General features: G+C 49.0%; 1 protein-coding gene across 4 annotated transcripts in view; it reads right to left on the bottom strand.

Moving 5' to 3' along the window:
- Nucleotides 1–20,720, bottom strand: part of SLC36A4 (solute carrier family 36 member 4) — a 202,651-nt gene that overhangs the window by 148,708 nt on the left and 33,223 nt on the right. For all 4 annotated transcript variants that reach the window (XR_013224100.1, XM_077298538.1, XM_077298535.1 and 1 more), the window contains exon 8: nucleotides 9,914–10,012. Coding sequence is in view for 3 of the 4 variants with exons in the window: in XM_077298538.1 (XP_077154653.1) it covers nucleotides 9,914–10,012 (99 nt within the window). In the remaining variant the exon portion in view is untranslated. The remainder of the gene's footprint in view (nucleotides 1–9,913; nucleotides 10,013–20,720) is intronic.

Here is a 20,720-nt window from a genome sequence, read left to right as displayed (position 1 = left end):
AGAGCGACCAAGGTTATTAGAGGACTGGGGGGTCTGCAATACCAAGATAGGTTATTACACTTGGGGCTGTTTAGTTTGAAAAAACGAAGGCTAAGGGGTGATCTTATGTTAATGTATAAATATATGAGGGGACAGTACAAAGACCTTTCTGATGATCTTTTTAATCATAGACCTGAGACAGGGACAAGGGGGCATCCTCTACGTCTGGAGGAAAGAAGGTTTAAGCATAATAACAGACGCGGATTCTTTACTGTAAGAGCAGTGAGACTATGGAACTCTCTGCCGTATGATGTTGTAATGAGTGATTCATTACTTAAATTTAAGAGGGGACTGGATGCCTTTCTGGAAAAGTATAATGTTACAGGGTATATACACTAGATTCCTTGATAGGGCGTTGATCCAGGGAACTAGTCTGATTGCCGTATGTGGAGTCGGGAAGGAATTTTTTTTCCCCAATGTGGAGCTTACTCTTTGCCACATGGGTTTTTCTTGCCTTCCTCTGGATCAACATGTTAGGGCATGTTAGGTTAGGAATTATATGGGTTGAACTAGATGGACTTAAAGTCTTCCTTCAACCTTAATAACTATGTTACTATGTTACAACCAAATATTAAGTTAAGGGTGCCAACAATTTTGGGGTTTTTTGTGTGAAATTATGTCCAATTTACATTTTTTTCTCCGATTTTTTTTTCGTGTTGCTCCAATACACCCAAAGGAAATTAACATGTGTAATTGCAATAACTTTCTGGGAGAAATAATTCATTTTCTGGAACATTTTAAAGGGCCACTGTCACCCCCTCCAGCCGTTATAAACTAAAAGAGCCACCTTGTGCAGCAGTAATGCTGCAGTCTAACAAGGTGGCTCTTTTAGTTTTTGCTTCTGTTATTCCCTCAATAAAGCGTTTTATAATTTTCCCCAAATACCTGTCTTTGTACCTGGAGGCGGGTCTGAAGCCTCCTCTGTGAATCTCCCAACTGCCGTCACTCTTCTCTTCTGGGGCGATGGTCGCCGCCCCCTGAGCGCTGTTATCTTCTGAAATCCGGCGCCTGCGCTGTGCGTGCCTGCCTGGGGCAGGCGCATTGAGAATTGCCCGTCATAGCTCAGGTGCCGGGTTCCGTTCTGCGCCTGTGCGGGCAGTGCGGCCACCCTGTTGCTGAATCCCCGCCCCGCACTGTGTTATGCATTATGCACAGTGCGGGGCTGGGATTCCTGGGCATGCGCACTGCACTGTTCAGACGCTCCCCCGGTCCCCCGCCTTCCAGCGTTGTTCTGTGCGGCTGTTCCAAACGCCGGCAAGGAAACCTGTATATTACGGCAACGCTGGAAGGTGGGGGACCGGGGGAGCGTCTGAACAGCGCAGTGCGCATGCCCAGGAATCCCAGCCCCGCACTGTGCATAATGCATAACACAGTGCGGGGCGGGGATTCAGCAACAGGCTGGCCGCACTGCCCGCACAGGCGCAGTCAGGCACCCTGGATCTGAGCTATGAAGGACAATGAAGACTGCGCCTGCCCCAGGCAGGCACGCACAGCGCAGGCGCCGGATTTAAGAAGAAACAGCGCGAAGGGGGCGGCGACCATCGCCCCAGAAGAGAAGAGTGACGGCCGTTGGGAGATTCACAGAGGAGGCTTCAGACCCGCCTCCAGGTACAAAGACAGGTATTTGGGGAAAATTATAAAACGCTTTATTGAGGGAATAAGAGAAGCAAAAACTAAAAGAGCCACCTTGTTAGACTGCAGCATTACTGCTGCACAAGGTGGCTCTTTTAGTTTATAACGGCTGGAGGGGGTGACAGTGGCCCTTTAAAGAGTGTCAACATTTTCGGTCATGACTGTATATGTACCGCAAAATGAGGAAACTGATAAATACAAGATAAAATTGGAACTGTAGCGAAGCAAAACTGAAAAAATTACTTTAAAATAGGTTCGGTAAAGAAAGGTGGGCAAATCCTTCGGTACTGAAGTGTGAAAAACATCAAACGCCGACAGTCAGATACAGTAAGAAAAAAAACGAATTTAGAAGGATAATATGAGTTGCAGGAGTGTATGATACGACTAAGAAATCATTGACAGCATCAAAAATAAAAATCGATGTCTGACAGGAGAGGTTCTGCGCAGCGGAATCTGAGAACTGATTCACGTACTGCTCCACTACACTCCCATAAGGATCAATACTGACGGGAACACGAGAAGACACACACGTCTGATTCCATCTTTGCCCGTCCAGAATGACAAGTGACAGCGCAATCTGCCGACATGCGTTACAGTGTACACAGGCTGAGACATGGCAGCGGCCCCACCGCGGTCACTTCACAGGGACGACATTGGAAGAAGAAGAAAAATCAGTTCAGCTTTTTTCAATTTTAAGCATCTTCTAAAAGCAAAGAAATAAAAAAAAATAAAAAAAAAAAAAATTGCCAATTTTTGTACCATATCACAATTTACTTAAAAAAAAAAAAAAGTAATCCTGGAATTTAGCCAACGGTTTTGTTTTGTTTTTTAGACTCATATTCCCTGTTCTTTAAAGGAGGAGTTTTCAGAAGGCTCCTCATCAGCAGAGGAAGGATTACACCTCCATATACAGCTGATAACACAGGCTCCACCAATCACAATAGGCGATGTCACTGCCTCCCTGCTCCCCTTCCTAACACAATGAGTTTTGCACACGCTCATTAGATGCCTCAATATGAAAGATAGTCATGGTCTGTTTAGTGCGGCTAATGTACGTCTGTTGTTTCCTGAAACATCAGGAAGTTAGATTCTAGAATTGCCCTAGTGGCCGGTGAGATAACTGCAAGATTTCTCATTTTTATAAAGATTGTGATATAGGTTTAAAAAAAAAAAAAAAAAAAACACAAAAATAGATTAAGGCTATGTGTACACGTTCAGGAAAGTCTGCAGAATTTTCCTGAAGAAAACCTGACTTTTTCCGCAGGAAATCCGCATGCGTTTTTAGCGCTTTTTTTTGCGGATTTTTCCACTTTTTTTCCGGAGCTTCCCAATGCACTAATATAGCGGCAAAGATGTGAAAAATCCACAAAAATTAATGAACATGCTGTGCTTTTTACTGCGATGCGTTTTCTTTTGCGGGAAAAAACACAGCATGTGCACAAAAATTGCCGAATGCATTAAAAATGATGGGATGCTTATGCATGCGGTTTTTTTAGCGTTTTTTCTGCGGAAAATGGCCAAAAAAATGCAAAAAAACCCATGAAAAATCCTGAACGTGTGCACATAGCCTTAAACATTTTCTGATGACACATTCTCTTCAAGAGTTCACACAGTGTCTACTATGTTAGTACTCTTTTTGGGCTTAAAGAGAATGTGGCGTAAGTGCTGAGGCCGGCTCCCTCCGCTCCTATGAGTGTCGGGTGACCAGGGCTGGACTGGCCATCTGGCAACTCAGACAAATGCCAGAAGGGCCTGTCTGGTTGTGGGCTGCCTTCTCTGCTACATTGCTATCAGAACCTGCATCTTCAAGACGCCCACACTGTTAAGAGTTGTGAAGGAGCACAAAGTCGCTGACTCGGTCACTTACCCCAGCAGGTCGCAGTAGTCACCTTTGCCTGCGGCCTGCTGGAGGTCAGCACCAACAGGACTTATCGACAGTGCAATGACATCACTGCACAGCGCCACAAGCATCCACTAAGAATGGATAGAAGAAGAGTCAGACGTTGCGGTGGAAAATCACACTATATAGGGCGCTGCGAGTTGGACCATCATAGTATAGTGGGTACAGAAAGTATTCAGACGCCTTTAAATTTTTCACTCTGTTTCATTGCAGCCATTTGGTCAATTCAAAAAAGTTCATTTTTTTTCTCATTAATGTACACTCTGCACCCCATCTTGACTGAAAAAAAACAAAAATGTAGAAATTTTTGCAAATTTATAAAAAAAAAAAAACTGAAATCTCACATGGTCGTAAGTATTCAGCCCCTTTGCTCAGTATTGAGTAGAAGCCCTTTGGAGCTAGTACAGCCATGAGTCTTCTTGGGAATGATGCAACAAGTTTTTCACACCTGGATTTGGGGATCCTCGGCCATTCTTCCTTGCAGATCCTCTCCAGTTCCGTCAGGTTGGATGGTGAACATTGGTGGACGCCATTTTCAGGTCTCTCCAGAGATGCTCAATTGGGTTTCGGTCAGGGCTCTGGCTGGGCCAGTCAAGAATGGTCACAGAGTTGTTCTGAAGCCACTCCTTTGTTATTTTAGCTGTGTGCTTAGGGTCATTGTCTTGTTGGAAGGTGAACCTTCGGCCAAGTCTGAGGTCCAGAGCACTCTGGAAGAGGTTTTCATCCAGGATATCTCTGTACTTGGCCGCATTCATGTTTCCTTCAATGACAACCAGTCATCCTGTCCCTGCAGCTGAAAAACACTCCCATAGCATGATGCTGCCACCACCATGCTTCACTGTTGGGATTGTATTGGGCAGGTGATGAGCAGTGCCTCGTTTTCTCCACCCATATACCGCTTAGAATTATCACCAAAAAGGTCTATCTTCATCTCATCAGACCAGAGAATCTCTTTTCTCATAGTCTGGGAGTCATTCATGTGTTTTTTTTAGCAAACTCTATGCGTGCTTTCATATGTCTTGCACTGAGGAGAGGCTTCCGTCGGGCCACTCTGCCATAAAGGCCTGACTGGTGGAGGGCTGCAGTGATAGTTGACTTTGTGGAACTTTCTCCTGTCTCCCCACTGCATCTCTGGAGCTCAGCCACAGTGATCTTGAGGTTCTTCTTTACCTCTCTCACCAAGGCTCTTCTCCCACAATTGCTCAGTTTGGCTGGACGGCCAGGTCTAGGAAGACTTCTGGTGGTCCCAAACTTCTTCCATTTAAGGATTATGGAGGCCACTGTGCTCTTAGGAACCTTGAGTACTGCAGAAATTCTGTTGTAACCTTGGCCAGATCTGTGCCTTGCCACAATTCTGTCTCTGAGCTCCTTGGCCTGTTCCTTTGACCTCATGATTCTCATTTGGTCTGACATGCACTGTGAGCTGTGAGGTCTTATATAGACAGGTGTGCGCCTTTCCAAATCAAGTCCTATCAGTTTACTTAAACACAGCTGGACTCCAATGAAGGAGTAGAACCATCTCAAGGAGGATCACAAGGAAATGGACAGCATGGGACTTACATAGGAGTGTCTGAGCAAAGGGTCTGAAGACTTATGACCATGTGATATTTCAGTTTTTCTTTTTTAATAAATATGCAAAAATTTCTACATTTGTTTTTTTCAGTCAAGATGGGGTGCAGAGTGTACATTAATGAGAAATGAATGAACTTTTTTGAATTTACCAAATGGCTGCAATGAAACAAAGAGTGGAAAATTTAAAGGGGTCTGAATACTTTCCGTACCCACTGTACACATATATGATCTCCAAAACACTGGTGTAGACCTGATATTACCAACATGTGGTCACTTTATTGCGGTAATATCAGTCTTAGTACAGTGGCAGTGGTTTTGGTAAAAGTAGTTGTCCAGGCCTGAAGTTAAAGTCTGCAGTGAGTCTATGACTTCTGATTCCTCGCAGAGCTCGCTCGCTGTGAAGATTCTCCAGTGTCATCATTGGGAGTTGATGATCATGTGCAGTGGTGTAACTTGAACAGCATGGAGCCCAAAGCAAAAGCTCTAATGGGGCACCAACTATTACAAGCCTTTATTAGCATGGGTCTTTTATGATAGGCCTTTTGGAGCCCCCTAGGCTTCAAAGAACAGGTGTGATTGCAACCCTCGCACCTACTGCAGTTACTCCCCTAATCATGATACCACATGTATGAGATTTGTGTACATGTGGTCACCTGCTGACTAGACGTGCACTCCTGCCTTATCCAGCTCTGCTGCACCGTCCCACTCTGCTGCACCAAGGAGCCTCCTGCCTTATCCAGCTCTGCTGCACCGCCCCACTCTGCTGCATCAAGGAGCCTCCCCAATTATCCAACTCTGCTGCACCGTTACACTCTGCTGCACCAAGGAGCCTCCTGCCTTATCCAGCTCTGCTGCACCGTCCCACTCTGCTGCACCAAGGAGCCTCCTGCCTCATCCAGCTCTGCTGCACCGTCCCACTCGGCTGCACCAAGGAGCCTCCCGAATTATCCAGCTCTGCTGCACCGTCCCAGTCTGCTGCACCAAGGAGCCTCCTGAATTATCCAGCTCTGCTGCACTGTCCCACTCTGCTGCACCAAGGAGCCTCCTGCCTTATCCAGCTCTGCTGCACCAAGGAGCCTCCTGCCTTATCCAGCTCTGCTGCACCGTCCCACTCTGCTGAACCAAGGAGCCTCCTGCCTTATCCAGCTCTGCTGCACCGTCCCACTCGGCTGCACCAAGGAGCCTCCCGAATTATCCAGCTCTGCTGCACCGCCCCAGTCTGCTGCACCAAGGAGCCTCCTAAATTATCCAGCTCTGCTGCCACGTCCCACTCTGCTGCACCAAGGAGCCTCCTGCCTTATCCAGCTCTGCTGCACCGTCCCACTCTGCTGCCTTAACACTCTGACACTTCCATGTTGTCATCTGGTCTCTACAGCTCTTGTTTCTACTGACTTGTCCGGCTGCACCAACATCTGTCCGCGCTGCACTACAACTGCTCCTCGAGCCCGAGAGCTCAGAGACTCCACCTCACCAGCAACCAGAAACTTACCTACTGAGTAAATTGGGTTTTTATGTTAAAACACTTTTTTTTTTTAATATCACAATTAATATCCTAAAATATTTAGATACAGGACAATTTTCAAATTTTACACAGTTTACCTTCTGGAGCCTTTGTAATGCCGTATCTACTGCTGGCTGCAAAATGAGTCAACTGAGAATCCATCAGCGAGCTCCCTAAAACATTCTAATAAGGAGTTTACAACGCTTGATTGTAATTTTCTGAGCTCCTTTCAGCTGATTTATAACCAAAAGGAACATATTGTGCAAACATTTGTGACTTTCCAGTATTCTGACAAAATTGCCTGTAGAAAACTTATATAATTTTTCATGGCTAAAGAGTTTATCCACTTTTTGGGAAATAATTTTTTTTTTTACTTAAATGCATTTATTTTGGGCTAAAAAAAACAACATTTTTTTGCAATTGGGTTGCATATACAATGTTGCACCACTAGCCTTCCATGGACTCTTTGTTACACTGTCTAATGCCAGTTGTAACCTGCAGTGTGAGTTAACTTAGAAACCATCAGTGAGCAGAATAGTTTAGAACTTTCATCTGTTGTTTATCTGTGATTCTCTCGACTGATATATGACCACAGACCATATTAAAGTAAAATGTACAGGGAAACAAAGTGCCTGTTAAAAAGAACCAAACGGTGCAAAACTTTTAATGAAACCCAAATCACAAAAATTACTTTCAGACCGAAATACATGAATTTACGGTAAATAAATAAATTTTTAAAAATCCAAAAATTATCCCCAAAAGGTAAACGATGCCTGTGACAGATGTATGAATATTCCAAATCTAAAAATTATCCCCAAAAAATAAAACAATGCCTGTGACAGATGTACGAACATTTTTTGATTGGGAATAATCCCCAAAAGGTAAACAATGCCTATGACAGTTGTACAAATATTCCAAATCTAATAATGATCCCCAAAAGGTAAACAATGCCTGTGACAGATGTACGATTATCCCCAAAAGGTAAAACAATGCCTGTGACAGATGTACGAATATTGCAAATCCAAAAATTATCCCCAAAAGGTAAACCATACCTATGACAGATGTGCGAATATTCCAAATCTAATAATTATCCCCAAAAGGTAAAACAATGCCTGTGACAGATGTGCGAATATTCCAAATCCAAAAATTATCCCCAAAAGGTAAAACAATGCCTGTGACAGATGTACGAATATTCCAAATCTAATAATTATCCCCAAAAGGTAAAACAATGCCTAGGACAGATGTACGAATATTCCAAATCCAAAAATTATCCCCAAAAGGTAAACTATGCCTATGACAGATGTGCGAATATTCCAAATCCAAAAATTACCCCCAAAAGGTAAAACAATGCCTGTGACAGATGTACGAATATTCCAAATCTAATAATTATCCCCAAAAAGGTAAAACAATGCCTGGGACAGATGTACGAATATTCCAAATCCAAAAATTATCCCCAAAAGGTAAACTATGCCTATGACAGATGTGCAAATATTCCAAATCTGATGATTATCCCCAAAAGGTAAAAACAATGCCTATGACAGATGTACGAATATTCCAAATCCAAAAATTATCCCCAAAAGGTAAAACAATGCCTATGACAGATGTACGAATATTCCAAATCCAAAAATTATCCCCAAAAGGTAAAACAATGCCTGGGACCGATGTATGAATATTCCAAATCTAATAATTATCCCCAAAAGGTAAAACAATGCCTGTGACAGATGTACGAATATTCCAAATCTAAAGTGTTTGGTGGAGCAACTGACTACCTATCTCAAGAACCATTTTAATGGGAATGTTGTCAGAGAACCCACAACACAAGAGCTAAAGAAGGACACACTGTAAAACGAGATAAATATTCTGACCGATGGGGGATGGGAGAAGAAAATTCAACATTTTTTTTTCCTTCTTACAAAGTTGCTTTTGCACTCAGATTTCACTGTTCCTTGAAGCAATGTCTGAAAACTGCGAGCGCGGACGACCCGGAAATGTGTTTTTTTTTATGAAAGCGAAAGGAAAATGAATCAATTTATCATGGTGGCGAGCGGAGCGGGGGCCCGAGGCTGTTGTTGAATTGCAATTTTCAATGTTAGATTTTAGAAAAAGGCAAAAAAATATGTATACACATATTTTCTGGCCTTGTCTGAAGTTTGAAGCAAATATCTGTGTAAATCCACTCTCTACAGACTGTGCCGATATTCCTAGTATCTGTCTATGTGACAATGGACGACCTCTGCTGTTTCATCCAAAAAAAAAAAACCAGCACCCCCCTGGCCCATAGGTTGTGTTCAGTACTGCAGCTCCTCTTGACTGTCATAAAAGCCTGTGGACAGGAGTGGCGCTAAATATAATGTCTGCAACGGAGTTTCATTATATATTTTTGCACCGTTTCCTTGCTATAGTCGGTGTTTCTTGCTGCCTCCAGAATGAGTTAACCGGGAATCCGTCAGTGAGCTCGTTCTGCTGAGAAAGTTAGAAACTCTTATAGGGAAATTGATTCGGCAGCGCTTTACAGACATTATCATCGCTGTCCCTATTGGGGCTCACAATCTACATTCCCCATCAGTATGTATTTGGAATGTGGGAGGAAACCGGAGAACCCGGAGGAAACCCACGCAAACATGGGGAGAACATACAAACTCCTTGCAGATGTTGTCCATGGTGGTGGATATTAAAACAAACGATGCAATTTTTTTTAATGATATTCAACTGCAATAATGATTTTTATCCCAAAAAACATGCATTTAAATTAAAAAAAAAAAATTGCCCCTAAGGTGGTCATATCCTGTAACCCCTTAATGACGCATTTAATCTTTTGGCACTTTTTTAAATCTGGTCACTAATGTCTTTGTGTGACGCCTTGTTTAATGCGTGAAAGACTTCAATTTTTAAGGTCGTTCATTTAAGTCACTGTGAAAATTGTAGACTTTATTTTCTATATACGGATATAGAAAAAAATATAGATATTTTTGCATTTTTTCCCCATTTTTTAAATTCCCATCCAATGAGAAATGTTTTACCTATTCCTATAAAATAAAAATAAAAATCTATTACACGCTTCTGTTCTCATTACGACACAGGGCTGCAGTTTTTGTTTTTTTTTCTTTCCTGCAGAGCTTCGCTCCCGGCCAATCGTGGTGCAAGGAGCTTCAAACACAGGTTAATTCCTGTGCGCAGGGATCCGCGCGCCCCCCCTATAATCAGTGCCTGGCGGTAGGCCGAGATGTTATAAAGGTGGGAGAAACCCTTTAATAAAAGCACAGACTCACCACTCCTATTCCTTCAAAGGCAAATATGGCCGTTCCAAAAAACAGCGGATATTTCTTCCAACTTGACGACAAAGGGAGCGTCCGAGGATCGGAAATGTTCTGAGGAAGAAAACGGTTGAAAAGGTTAATCTGGATTGGAGTGATGAGGCGGCTGCAGGGATGAAAACCTCGTCCCAACCTCAAAATGAAGGAGCTGGATCGGTACGTGCTGCGGTGTTGTGATAGGGTTAGTAAGGACCTCGGTAAGAACCTCACTGATCACAATGGTGGGAACACTATAGATGGTGGGAACGCTATGGATGGAGGGAACACTATGGATGGTGGAAACACTATCGATGGTGGGAGCGCTATGGATGGTGGGAGCGCTATGGATGGTGGGAGCGCTATGGATGGTGGGAACGCTATGGATGGTGGGAACGCTATGGATGGTGGGAACACAGTCGATGGTGGGAACGCTATGGATGGTGGGAAGCGCTATGGATGGTGGGAACGCTATCGATGGTGGGAACGCTATCGATGGTGGGAACGCTATCGATGGTGGGAACGCTATCGATGGTGGGAACGCTATCGATGGTGGGAACGCTATCGATGGTGGGAACGCTATCGATGGTGGGAACGCTATCGATGGTGGGAACGCTATCGATGGTGGGAACGCTATCGATGGTGGGAACACAGTCGATGGTGGGAACGCTATGGGTGGTGGGAACGCTATGGATGGTGGGAACGCTATGGATGGTGGGAACGCTATGGATGGTGGGAACGCTATGGATGGTGGGAACGCAGACGACGGTGGGAACGCAGACGACGGTGGGAACGCAGACGACGGTGGGAACGCAGACGACGGTGGGAACGCAGACGACGGTGGGAACGCAGACGACGGTGGGAACGCAGACGACGGTGGGAACGCAGACGTCGGTGGGAACGCTATGGATCGTGGGAACGCTATGGATGGTGGGAACGCAGACGATGGTGGGAACGCAGACGATGGTGGGAACGCAGACGATGGTGGGAATGCTATGGATGGTGGGAACGCTATGGATGGTGGGAACGCTATGGATGGTGGGAACGCTATGGATGGTGGGAACGCTATGGATGGTGGGAACGCTATGGATGGTGGGAACGCAGACGATGGTGGGAACGCAGACGATGGTGGGAACGCAGACGATGGTGGGAACGCAGACGATGGTGGGAACGCAGACGATGGTGGGAACGCAGACGATGGTGGAAACGCAGACGATGGTGGAAACGCAGACGATGGTGGAAACGCAGACGATGGTGGAAACGCAGACGATGGTGGAAACGCAGACGATGGTGGAAACGCAGACGATGGTGGGAACGCAGACGATGGTGGGAACGCAGACGATGGTGGGAACGCTATCGATGGTGGGAAAGCTATCGATGGTGGGAAAGCTATCGATGGTGGGAAAGCTATCGATGGTGGGAACGCAATCGATGGTGGGAACGCTATCGATGGTGGGAACGCTATCGATGGTGGGAACGCTATCGATGGTTGCAACACAGTCGATGGTGGCAACACAGTCGATGGTGGGAACGCTATGGGTGGTGGGAACGCTATGGATGGAGGGAACGCTATAGATGGTGGGAAGCGCTATGGATGGAGGGAGCGCTATGGATGGTGGGAAGCGCTATGGATGGTGGGAACGCTATGGATGGTGGGAACGCTATGGATGGTGGGAACGCTATGGATGGTGGGAACGCTATGGATGGTGGGAACGCTATGGATGGTGGGAACGCAGACGATGGTGGGAACGCAGACGATGGTGGGAACGCAGACGATGGTGGGAACGCAGACGATGGTGGGAACGCAGACGATGGTGGGAACGCAGACGATGGTGGGAACGCAGACGATGGTGGGAACGCAGACGATGGTGGGAACGCAGACGATGGTGGGAACGCTATGGATCGTGGGAACGCAGACGATGGTGGGAACGCAGACGATGGTGGGAACGCAGACGATGGTGGGAATGCTATGGATGGTGGGAACGCTATGGATGGTGGGAACGCTATGGATGGTGGGAACGCTATGGATGGTGGGAACGCTATGGATGGTGGGAACGCTATGGATGGTGGGAACGCTATGGATGAGGGGAACGCTATGGATGAGGGGAACGCTATGGATGAGGGGAACGCTATGGATGAGGGGAACGCTATGGATGAGGGGGAACGCCATGGATGGCGGGAACGCCATGGATGGCGGGAACGCTATGGATGGCGGGAACGCTATGGATGGCGGGAACGCTATGGATGGCGGGAACGCTATGGATGGTGGGAACGCAGACGATGGTGGGAACGCAGACGATGGTGGGAACGCAGACGATGGTGGGAACGCAGACGATGGTGGGAACGCAGACGATGGTGGGAATGCTATGGATGGCGGGAACGCTATGGATGGCGGGAACACTATGGATGGCGGGAACGCTATGGATGGCGGGAACGCTATGGATGGCGAGAACGCTATGGATGGCGGGAACGCAGACGATGGTGGGAACACAGACGATGGTGGGAACGCAGAAGATGGTGGGAACGCAGACGATGGTGGGAACGCAGACGATGGTGGGAACGCAGACGATGGTGGGAACGCAGACGATGGTGGGAACGCTATGGATCGTGGGAACGCTATGGATGGTGGGAACGCAGACGATGGAGAAAATGCAGACGATGGAGGGAACGCAGACGATGGTGGGAACCCAGATGATGGTGGGAACGCTATGGATGGTGGGAACGCTATGGATGGCGGGAACGCTATGGATGGTGGGAACGCTATCGATGGTGGGAACGCTATCGATGGTGGGAACGCTATCGATGGTGGGAACGCTATGGATGGTGGGAACGCTATGGATGGTGGGAACGCTATGGATGGTGGGAACGCTATGGATGGTGGGAACGCTATAGATGGTGGAACCACTATGGATGGTGGGAACACTATGGATGATGGGAACACTATGGATGGTGGGAACGCTATGGATGGTGGCAACGCTATAGATGGTGGCAACGCTATAGATGGTGGCAACGCTATAGATGGTGGGAATGCCATGGATGGTGGGAACGCAGTCGATGGTGGAAAAACTATTTTATGCAGCGTTTTTCCTGCCAAGAGATGCCAAAATTTCTGCATCAAATATTTAATGTCTGAACATACCCTAACGTTATGGTTACCTACAATATGAAAATCTGCAGCTTGTCAATTCTGCAAAAGCAGAATAGTGAGTGCAGCTCTGGAGTATAATACAGGATGTAACTCAGGATCAGTAATGTAATGTATGTACACAGTGACTGCACCAGCAGAATAGTGAGTGCAGCTCTGGAGTATACTACAGGATGTAACTCAGGATCAGTAATGTAATGTATGTACACAGTGACTGCACCAGCAGAATAGTGAGTGCAGCTCTGGAGTATAATACAGGAGGTAACTCAGGATCAGTAATGTAATGTATGTATACAGTGACTGCTCCAGCAGGATAGTGGGTGCAGCTTTGCGCAGCTGCTGCTCACTGTGCTGATTGTGGGTGCGGTCGCTGCTGAACCTGCAGTGTGCTCCTGAGCTCCTGGGAACCACCACCTCTCCGCCCGGGGACCTGCTCTCTCTCTTACCCAGGGAGTGAGTGGGTTTTCCTGGGATGAATGAAGGGGCCAAGTCCCAGGCTTCTGCTTCCCGGACCAGGCTGGCGGGGGGCAGAAAGAACCAGCAACCAGCCTGCACATCAGAGGATTCGGGGGTGAGACGCTCCACCAGGAGTCGCAGCAATGTGGCTCCTACTCCCCCCAGGTCTGCAGAGACCCAGAGAAGCCGCAAGGCTTCCATGGAGGAGAAGCCTGCTAGAGTGCAGGATGACGGCCCTTCCGGAGGAAAGCTGAGTGCTCACGGAGGTGAGGCCGACCTCACTGAGGAGGGTTGGGTGCTGCAGAGACCCCGGGAGTCTGTGTCCACCTATGCCTCCCGGGTCATGAGCCACCTTCGTGAGGATGAAGAAGCAAGCAAGAGATTGAGAAGGCTCCGGGAGGAGCTGCGCTGCACAAGCGCAAAAGCTGCAGGCGCCTCCAGACCCAGGAAGACGCAATTCCAGGCTGAGGTAAAGAGGCTGAAGCTGGAAATTAATGACCTGGAGGTAAGAAAAGCCTTTATCCAAGAAAAAAGTGGACCATTTAAAGAAAAATTGCAAAATGAAGACTGATTCAGAGAAATGGCTGATAACAGAGAGCAAAGGCAGATAGGGCTGCAGCCTGGGAGCCAGGTGGATGATGATGATGATGATGATGAGAAGAAGGAGGATGACCAGCAGAAAGCCCCACCTGGCAGCCTGCTTAGTCACTCACAGGCCACGTGCAGCGAGCTCCCTGCTGGACAGGCGACAATGACATCTCGTCGCAGTTCTGCTGGCTCTGGGGAGGACAGTGACATCGGCCAGGGAGGGGCACTAATGGCAGAGATCAAGCTCCTGGAGTCCCCAGTGTGCCTTCAGAACTTCCATCTTGGTGATGATTTACCAGAGGAGGCACCTGGGGGCAAGAAAAAAAAGGTGAAGAAGATCAAACCTAAGCTGCAGGAAGCGGTAAGCTATGTGTATGCCCCCCTCCCTGTACCCCGAGTCGGCTGCAGGGTCAGCTCGCTGTATAAGCCCCGTTGCCCAGCCCAGCCCGGGTTCTGCTGTGGATCCGGTGCAAAGGCGCGGGGAGACTACAAAGCACGGTAGTGAGGCGCAGAGCTCCGTCTCTGCTTGTAGTAGCGTGGACGTAGCTGCAGGTGCATCAGCCGAGAGGCTGGACAGTGAGGGCGGCCCGGCGGCGGGCGAAAAATCAGGTCACGATACTGTGGTGCGCTCCCCAGTGGGAGGGGGGAGCAGCCCGGTGTCAGGGGCAGCTCCGGTAGCCTCGGTGCCCCTGAATGCTGTTGCCGCTGATCACTTAGTTGAGAAGCGGCGGCAGTGTGAGGGAGTTACCGGGGCGGGGCGTTCCGGTCCTCCCACCATAGTCCTGTTCTGTGTTGGCGCCGCTGGTCAACAAGATCCTGATGCTAAGGATCAGCGGTGCCTCACAGTAGCTAAAGATCAACGGCGCCTGGTAGCAACCATGAAGCAGCGGAAAATATCAACTGATGATGCGGAGGGCACACATAAAACCAGGGGTGAGGTCACCTCCAGTTCTGTGGAGGAGACTCAGCCCCTTGTGCCTGATGATGCGGAGGCCAAAATGTCACCCCCTGTTGTCACTGGTCCAGCAGGAGTGAATGTGGTGGTGGGTATGGATGAGGAAAAGTCTTTATCTAGTGGTGTGGTTGCTGGTTTGGTAGAGGGTGAGGAGGTTATGGAGGTGGGTAAGGGTGATGCTGTTGGTGTGGATGTGGTCACTGGTCCGGTTGCCCCCCCGGTGGTGGCAGCACCTGTCAGGAGTTATGCCGCTGTCACCTCCGGGGGAAATAGGGCGTCCTCCTCGTCTCTGGGCTCTGGGGACGGCATGTTGCAACGGCGTCTCCTGGAGGCTCTAAAGAAGGGAGAGAGATCACTAATGGTAGAGGGTCGAGAGGTTGATCTATCCTTCTGGATAGAGAGGCATGGCCTCGGGGCCTTCCGAGAGCAAAGAGGGGAGGATACAGTGTGGTCCCTCCCAACAGCCAGGCCGGGTAGTGTGCGTAGGAATGTGGTCCGTCTTCGGTGGAGGGGCAGTGATGCATGTCCTCCAAGGTCGAAGGTTGTGGAGCTCCTGCTGAGGATGGGCTTCAAGGCGATTGACATCTACGCCTTGATACATCCCTATTCCACACCTGAGTTTGATGTCAGCTTTGTTCGGCCGGAGGGGCTTGAACTTTTCTGGTCGAACTATGAGTTGGCAAAAAATGAGCCCGGCTGGCGAGACTTTGCCGTTCAGGCGGTGTCTCGCCAAAATCAAGTCAAGAAAGTGACCGTGATGACGTGTAACGAGTCGCTTTCTTGTTATGACATCATGACGTGGCTTGGCCGGTATGGAGAGGTAGTGGAGATGCCAAAGAAAAACCGTGACGAGTTTGGTATCTGGTCAGGGGCCTGGACGTTTGTGGTAAAACTTAAGCGTTCAGGTGGTACGGTTGCCCACATACCATCATCTGCCTTCCTGGGTAGGGATCGTATCCTGGTCTTCTACCAGGGGCAACCGAAGCTCTGTCACAGGTGCGGCGACCCCACACACTTCAGCGCAAACTGCACTGTGCAGAAGTGTGCATTGTGTGGGGATGTCGGCCATCTTGCTGCATCTTGTGTGGAGATTAGGTGCCACCTGTGTGGTGAGTTAGGTCACCCATTCAGCCGTTGTCCTCGCTCCTTCGCTAACGCAGTCGTGACCCCGGTGGGAGAAAGCCGTGAGGCTGATTCTGCTGGGGAAGGGACTAGCAAGGGTGAGGGAGCTGAGGGGCCAAGGAAGAAAAGCAATAAAAAGACGCCTGCCCAGCTAAGGCGTCTAGACAAGCGCAGACAGGATAGGGAGCTGGGCGAGCCTCGGGCTACTGGGGCGGCCTCTGTCCTGGATGCCAGTCTTGCTGCTGAGGCCCCAAGGGATGATGAGTTGGATGAGGAGGTCAGGAGGATCCACAGGGAGGAGAATGCCACTGCCTCAGAGTCCTCCCATTATGAAAGTATGGATGAGGATAATAGGCAGTGGCTAGAGGACAAGCGTAAGCTCGGCACCAAAAAGAAGAGAAAGAAGGGGGAAAAAAAATCTTCTCTCACTCTGACCAAGGTACCTAAGGAAGGAAAGACCGACTCCCCTCTGGTTGGTCTTTCTAACCAATTCCAAGCCCTTGAAAACATCTCTTCCTCTGAGGAGGAAGCTGAGGGTGAGGTTCTGGCTTCGGCGGGGCTCACAGGGGGCGCCGAGTCTCCTCCTTCTGGGAACATAAGATCTTTGGAGGGAGGGACTGGCCCACAGTCCGGAGACGAGGAGGAAAAAAAATAAAAAACGCGTGGAAATGGATACCTCCATGTCATTAAAGAGGGGGAAGGATTCCTCCTCTGAGGCAGAGGATAAGGGGAGTGGGAAAAAGAAAGCCATCTAACTCAATCACCAATGATGGCGGAACCCACTCCGTTGGCGCTGGCGTCCATTAATGTCGCCAGCATAAAGTCAAATACAGCTAGATTTGCGGCCTTTGATTTTCTCAGCCGGGTTGAAGCTGACATTTTCTTTTTGCAAGAGACCAGGCTGCCAAACATGGCAGATGTGTTTAAAGCTAAGAGGGAGTGGAGACTCGGGCCCTCCTATTGGTCTCTTGCGGCCGAGCCGTATAGCGGAGTGGCGGTCATTTTTACCGCACCGGTGGAATGCCGACGGGTTATTGAGTTAGAAATGGGGAGGTGCCTGATCTTAGATGTCCTCATGAAGGGACAAGAGCTCCGGCTCATTAACATCTATGGTCCCCAATCTAAGTGGGACCGGAAGTGTCTCTTTATGAGGATCAAGCCCTACCTTTTTACAAGTCGGCAGGTTGTCTTTGGAGGGGACTTCAATGCTGTCACGAGGCCCCGAGATAGAGGAGGTTCCAGAGACAAGCTGACTTATGATAGCGTCGCCCTTAATAGTATAGCTAGTGAGGCTCGCCTGGTGGATGTCCACATTCGGCACACCCCAGGCCACGAGGGGTTCACCTATCATAGAGGTAACTGTAGGTCCAGAGTAGATAGGTTTTATTTAAAGGAGGAAGCTGTCTCTTCAGCAGTGTCTGTTGTTGAGGTGGAGTTCTCCGACCACTGTTTAATTTTGTTTTCTCTGAATGTTACAGAGACCCTCCGGATGGGAAGAGGCTTTTGGAGGCTCAATTCCTCTCTCTTGGAAGAAGCGGAGATAAGACAGACCTTTGAGGATTTTCTTCAGAGCCAGGTACCCTTACTGGATCTTTGTAGTAGTAGGTCAGAGTGGTGGGAGATGTTCAAGGAAAGGGTGGCGAGATTCTTCCGCCAGCTCTCGAGCCTCAGGAGTCTGAGCAGGTACCGCCTGTATCAGGGTCTGAGGAGGAAACTCGAGCATCTTGTCTCAACTGGAGGTAGCCGCGAGGAGATCTCCAGAGTGAAATCTTTGCTTATGAGGTGTCAGTACGATAGACACGCATCTTTGGTTTTTGAGAGGGATTACGGGAAGTACCGCTCGCCCGACCCTTACAGAAACTGCAAGATGTCAGTGAATAGTAAAGTGTTTACAGGACTGGTCGACACTACGGGGTCCCTGAGGCGATCCAGATCAGGGATCCTGGAGGTTGTCAGATCCTTCTACTCGCACCTCTTGGGGAAGAGGGATCTTGATTGGGATGAGATGTCGGCTTTCCTGGCAGAAGCTGTCCCCGAACCAGGGGTAGACCCCTCTCTTGACGTTTTGAAAGAAATGATCAGGGAAGAGGAAGTTCAGTTGGCGATTGAAGGGCTTGCCCCTAAAAAAATCGCCTGGTCCAGATGGCTTAACATCTGAATTCTATAAGACCTTTAAGGACGTTTTGGTTCCCCTCTTGACTGAGGTATTCAATGAGTGTCTTTCCTCGGGCACTCTGCCGAAGTCAATGAGGAGGTCTGCTCTGATCATCTTGTCAAAGGGTAAGGACCCGTCTTGCATTGAGAATTGGCGTCCCATAGCGCTTCTCAATGCAGACAGGAAGGTTCTGGCAAAGGTGCTGTTTAATCGTCTGGTGAAATTTGCACCCCGACTCCTTTCGGGGGCCCAGCATTGCTCTGTTCCAGGCCGCAGCAGATTTAGTGCTGTGCTCTGTGTCCGAGAGGCAGTGGAGCAGGGTAGGGCTGGTCACTGGAAGGGGTACATGCTGTCACTGGACCAGGCAAAAGCGTTTGATCGGGTTAATCACGAGTACCTCTGGTCCGTCCTTCTGAGATATGGCCTGCCGGGGGGGGTTGTTGATTGGCTTAAGACCTTGTACAGTGGGGCAGAGAGTTTCCCGCTTGTGAATGGTTGGATTGGTAGCTCTTTTGAGGTTGGGTCCGGTGTTCGCCAGGGTTGTCCCTTGAGCCCGCTGCTGTACGTGTTTGCCATTGACCCTCTTCTTAGGAGGGTGGAGCGTGGACCGTTGGCCGGGATCGGGATGGATCAGGCAGCACCGGAGGCCACTCTGAGGGTGGTGGCGTATGCCGATGATGTCACTGTGTTTGCTTCCTCTCACGAGGAGGCAGGGTGGCTGATGTCAGAGGTAGATCGCTACTCGGAGGCATCCGGGTCCAAGATCAACCGGGATAAGTGTGAGAGTCTCTGGCTGGGAGGAGGAGATCCTGGTTTTGATCTCCCGGACACCCTTCCAGGACCCAAAGTCTCTGCAAAAGTCCTTGGCATCGAATTTGGCCAGGGGGATTACCCCAAACAAAATTGGGACAGCAGGCTAGAGATCGCCACTCAGAAGGTGAACCAATGGAAGGGTTGGTCTTTGACCCTAAGGGAAAGGGTAAACCTGATCAAAACTTACCTGCTCCCTTTACTGATTTATCTGGGCAGTGTGTGCATCTTGCCGGAATCTCTCTGGACTCGGGTCTACAGTTTGTTCTTCCAACTGTTATGGGGGAATAGACTGAACCTGGTCAAGAGGGAGGTTACTTACCGTACGAGGAGACTAGGAGGGTTGGGTATGGTCAACCCTGTGGTATTCCTTGTGGATACCTTCATTAAGATCAATATCGCAAACCTCTGGAAAGAGAGGGCTCCTCCGTGGGTATTCTCCTGTAGGGGATGGTTTCAGCCTTTCTTCCAGGAATGGGAGACAGGAGGGCAAGTGAAGGATCTTCGCACACCGCATGGACATCTTCCGGCTTACGCTAACTTGGTTCTGAAGGTAATTAGTCGGTGGGGTCTGGGAATGTGGGAGATCAGGACTCTGCCAAGGAAACTACTTGACAGTAGGGTTCTTTTGACCCATTTCCAGAGGCCTCTGGCGCTCAGGGACTGCCCAAGTCGGGATCTTGGGGTGGGTTTGCATCTTTTGAATTCTATCAGGATCCCCTCGAAGTTTTGGGACTTGGCTTGGCGCTGCTTCCATGGGAAACTGTGTGTGAGGGACAATCTGAAGTGTAGGAGCTCTGAGGACAGGAATTGTCCTCGGGAGCATTGTGGTACCTTGCTGGAAAGCATGGACCACTTCCTGCTTCATTGTCCCTTCAACACAGAGGTGTACAACAGGGTGGGCGCCTTCATTGGCTGGTCTCGGCTGGCCGGTCTCTCCTATGCGGAATGGGCCTATGGAGCATTCGGAGACCTGGGTGGTCGGGACCGCTGCACCTTATTTCTAGTTAGCGCAGTGGTTAGGTATCACACGTGGAACGCACAGTGCTTAGTATCGACGCAACGAAAAATCCTCCCAGTGGACGATGTGTTTAGGACCATACTCGGTGACCTGGTGAAGGTGCGCTCTCTGGAGTATGGGAGACTGGGCGCACGGAGAGCCGCGCTCCTCTGGAGGGGCTTTTCTTTTAGTGTGCCCTAGTCTGGTCATCTCCTTTCCTGGTGGTGGGCTGATGCTGACACTGTAGATTTTTGTTTTGTTTGATCATTATACAGTGATGTAGGGCTGCAAGCGCTGAACTTGGGCTTCGTGAGTTGTGATTATTGTGGTGCGTGCTGCTGTATATATTGTATATATTGTATATAGGGATATAGAATTGGGTGTAGGTCTTAGGATGGGTGGTGGGAAAGGGGGGGAGGTGGGTTTATCTTGTGGGACTATGGGACACTGGGTTGTTTGGGGGAAAAACTGGCACTGCCTGATCTGGCCTATGGACGTTGGACATGGACTCAGGCATGAGACGCAGGACCAGCTCTCAGGTCAGTGCGGGGGGTT

Source organism: Ranitomeya variabilis, chromosome 3, assembly GCF_051348905.1.
Source record: "Ranitomeya variabilis isolate aRanVar5 chromosome 3, aRanVar5.hap1, whole genome shotgun sequence".
NCBI classification, from domain to species: domain Eukaryota; kingdom Metazoa; phylum Chordata; class Amphibia; order Anura; family Dendrobatidae; genus Ranitomeya; species Ranitomeya variabilis.
The sequence above is the reverse complement of the archived record's forward strand: the minus strand, read 5'-3'. Positions and strand labels throughout refer to the sequence as shown.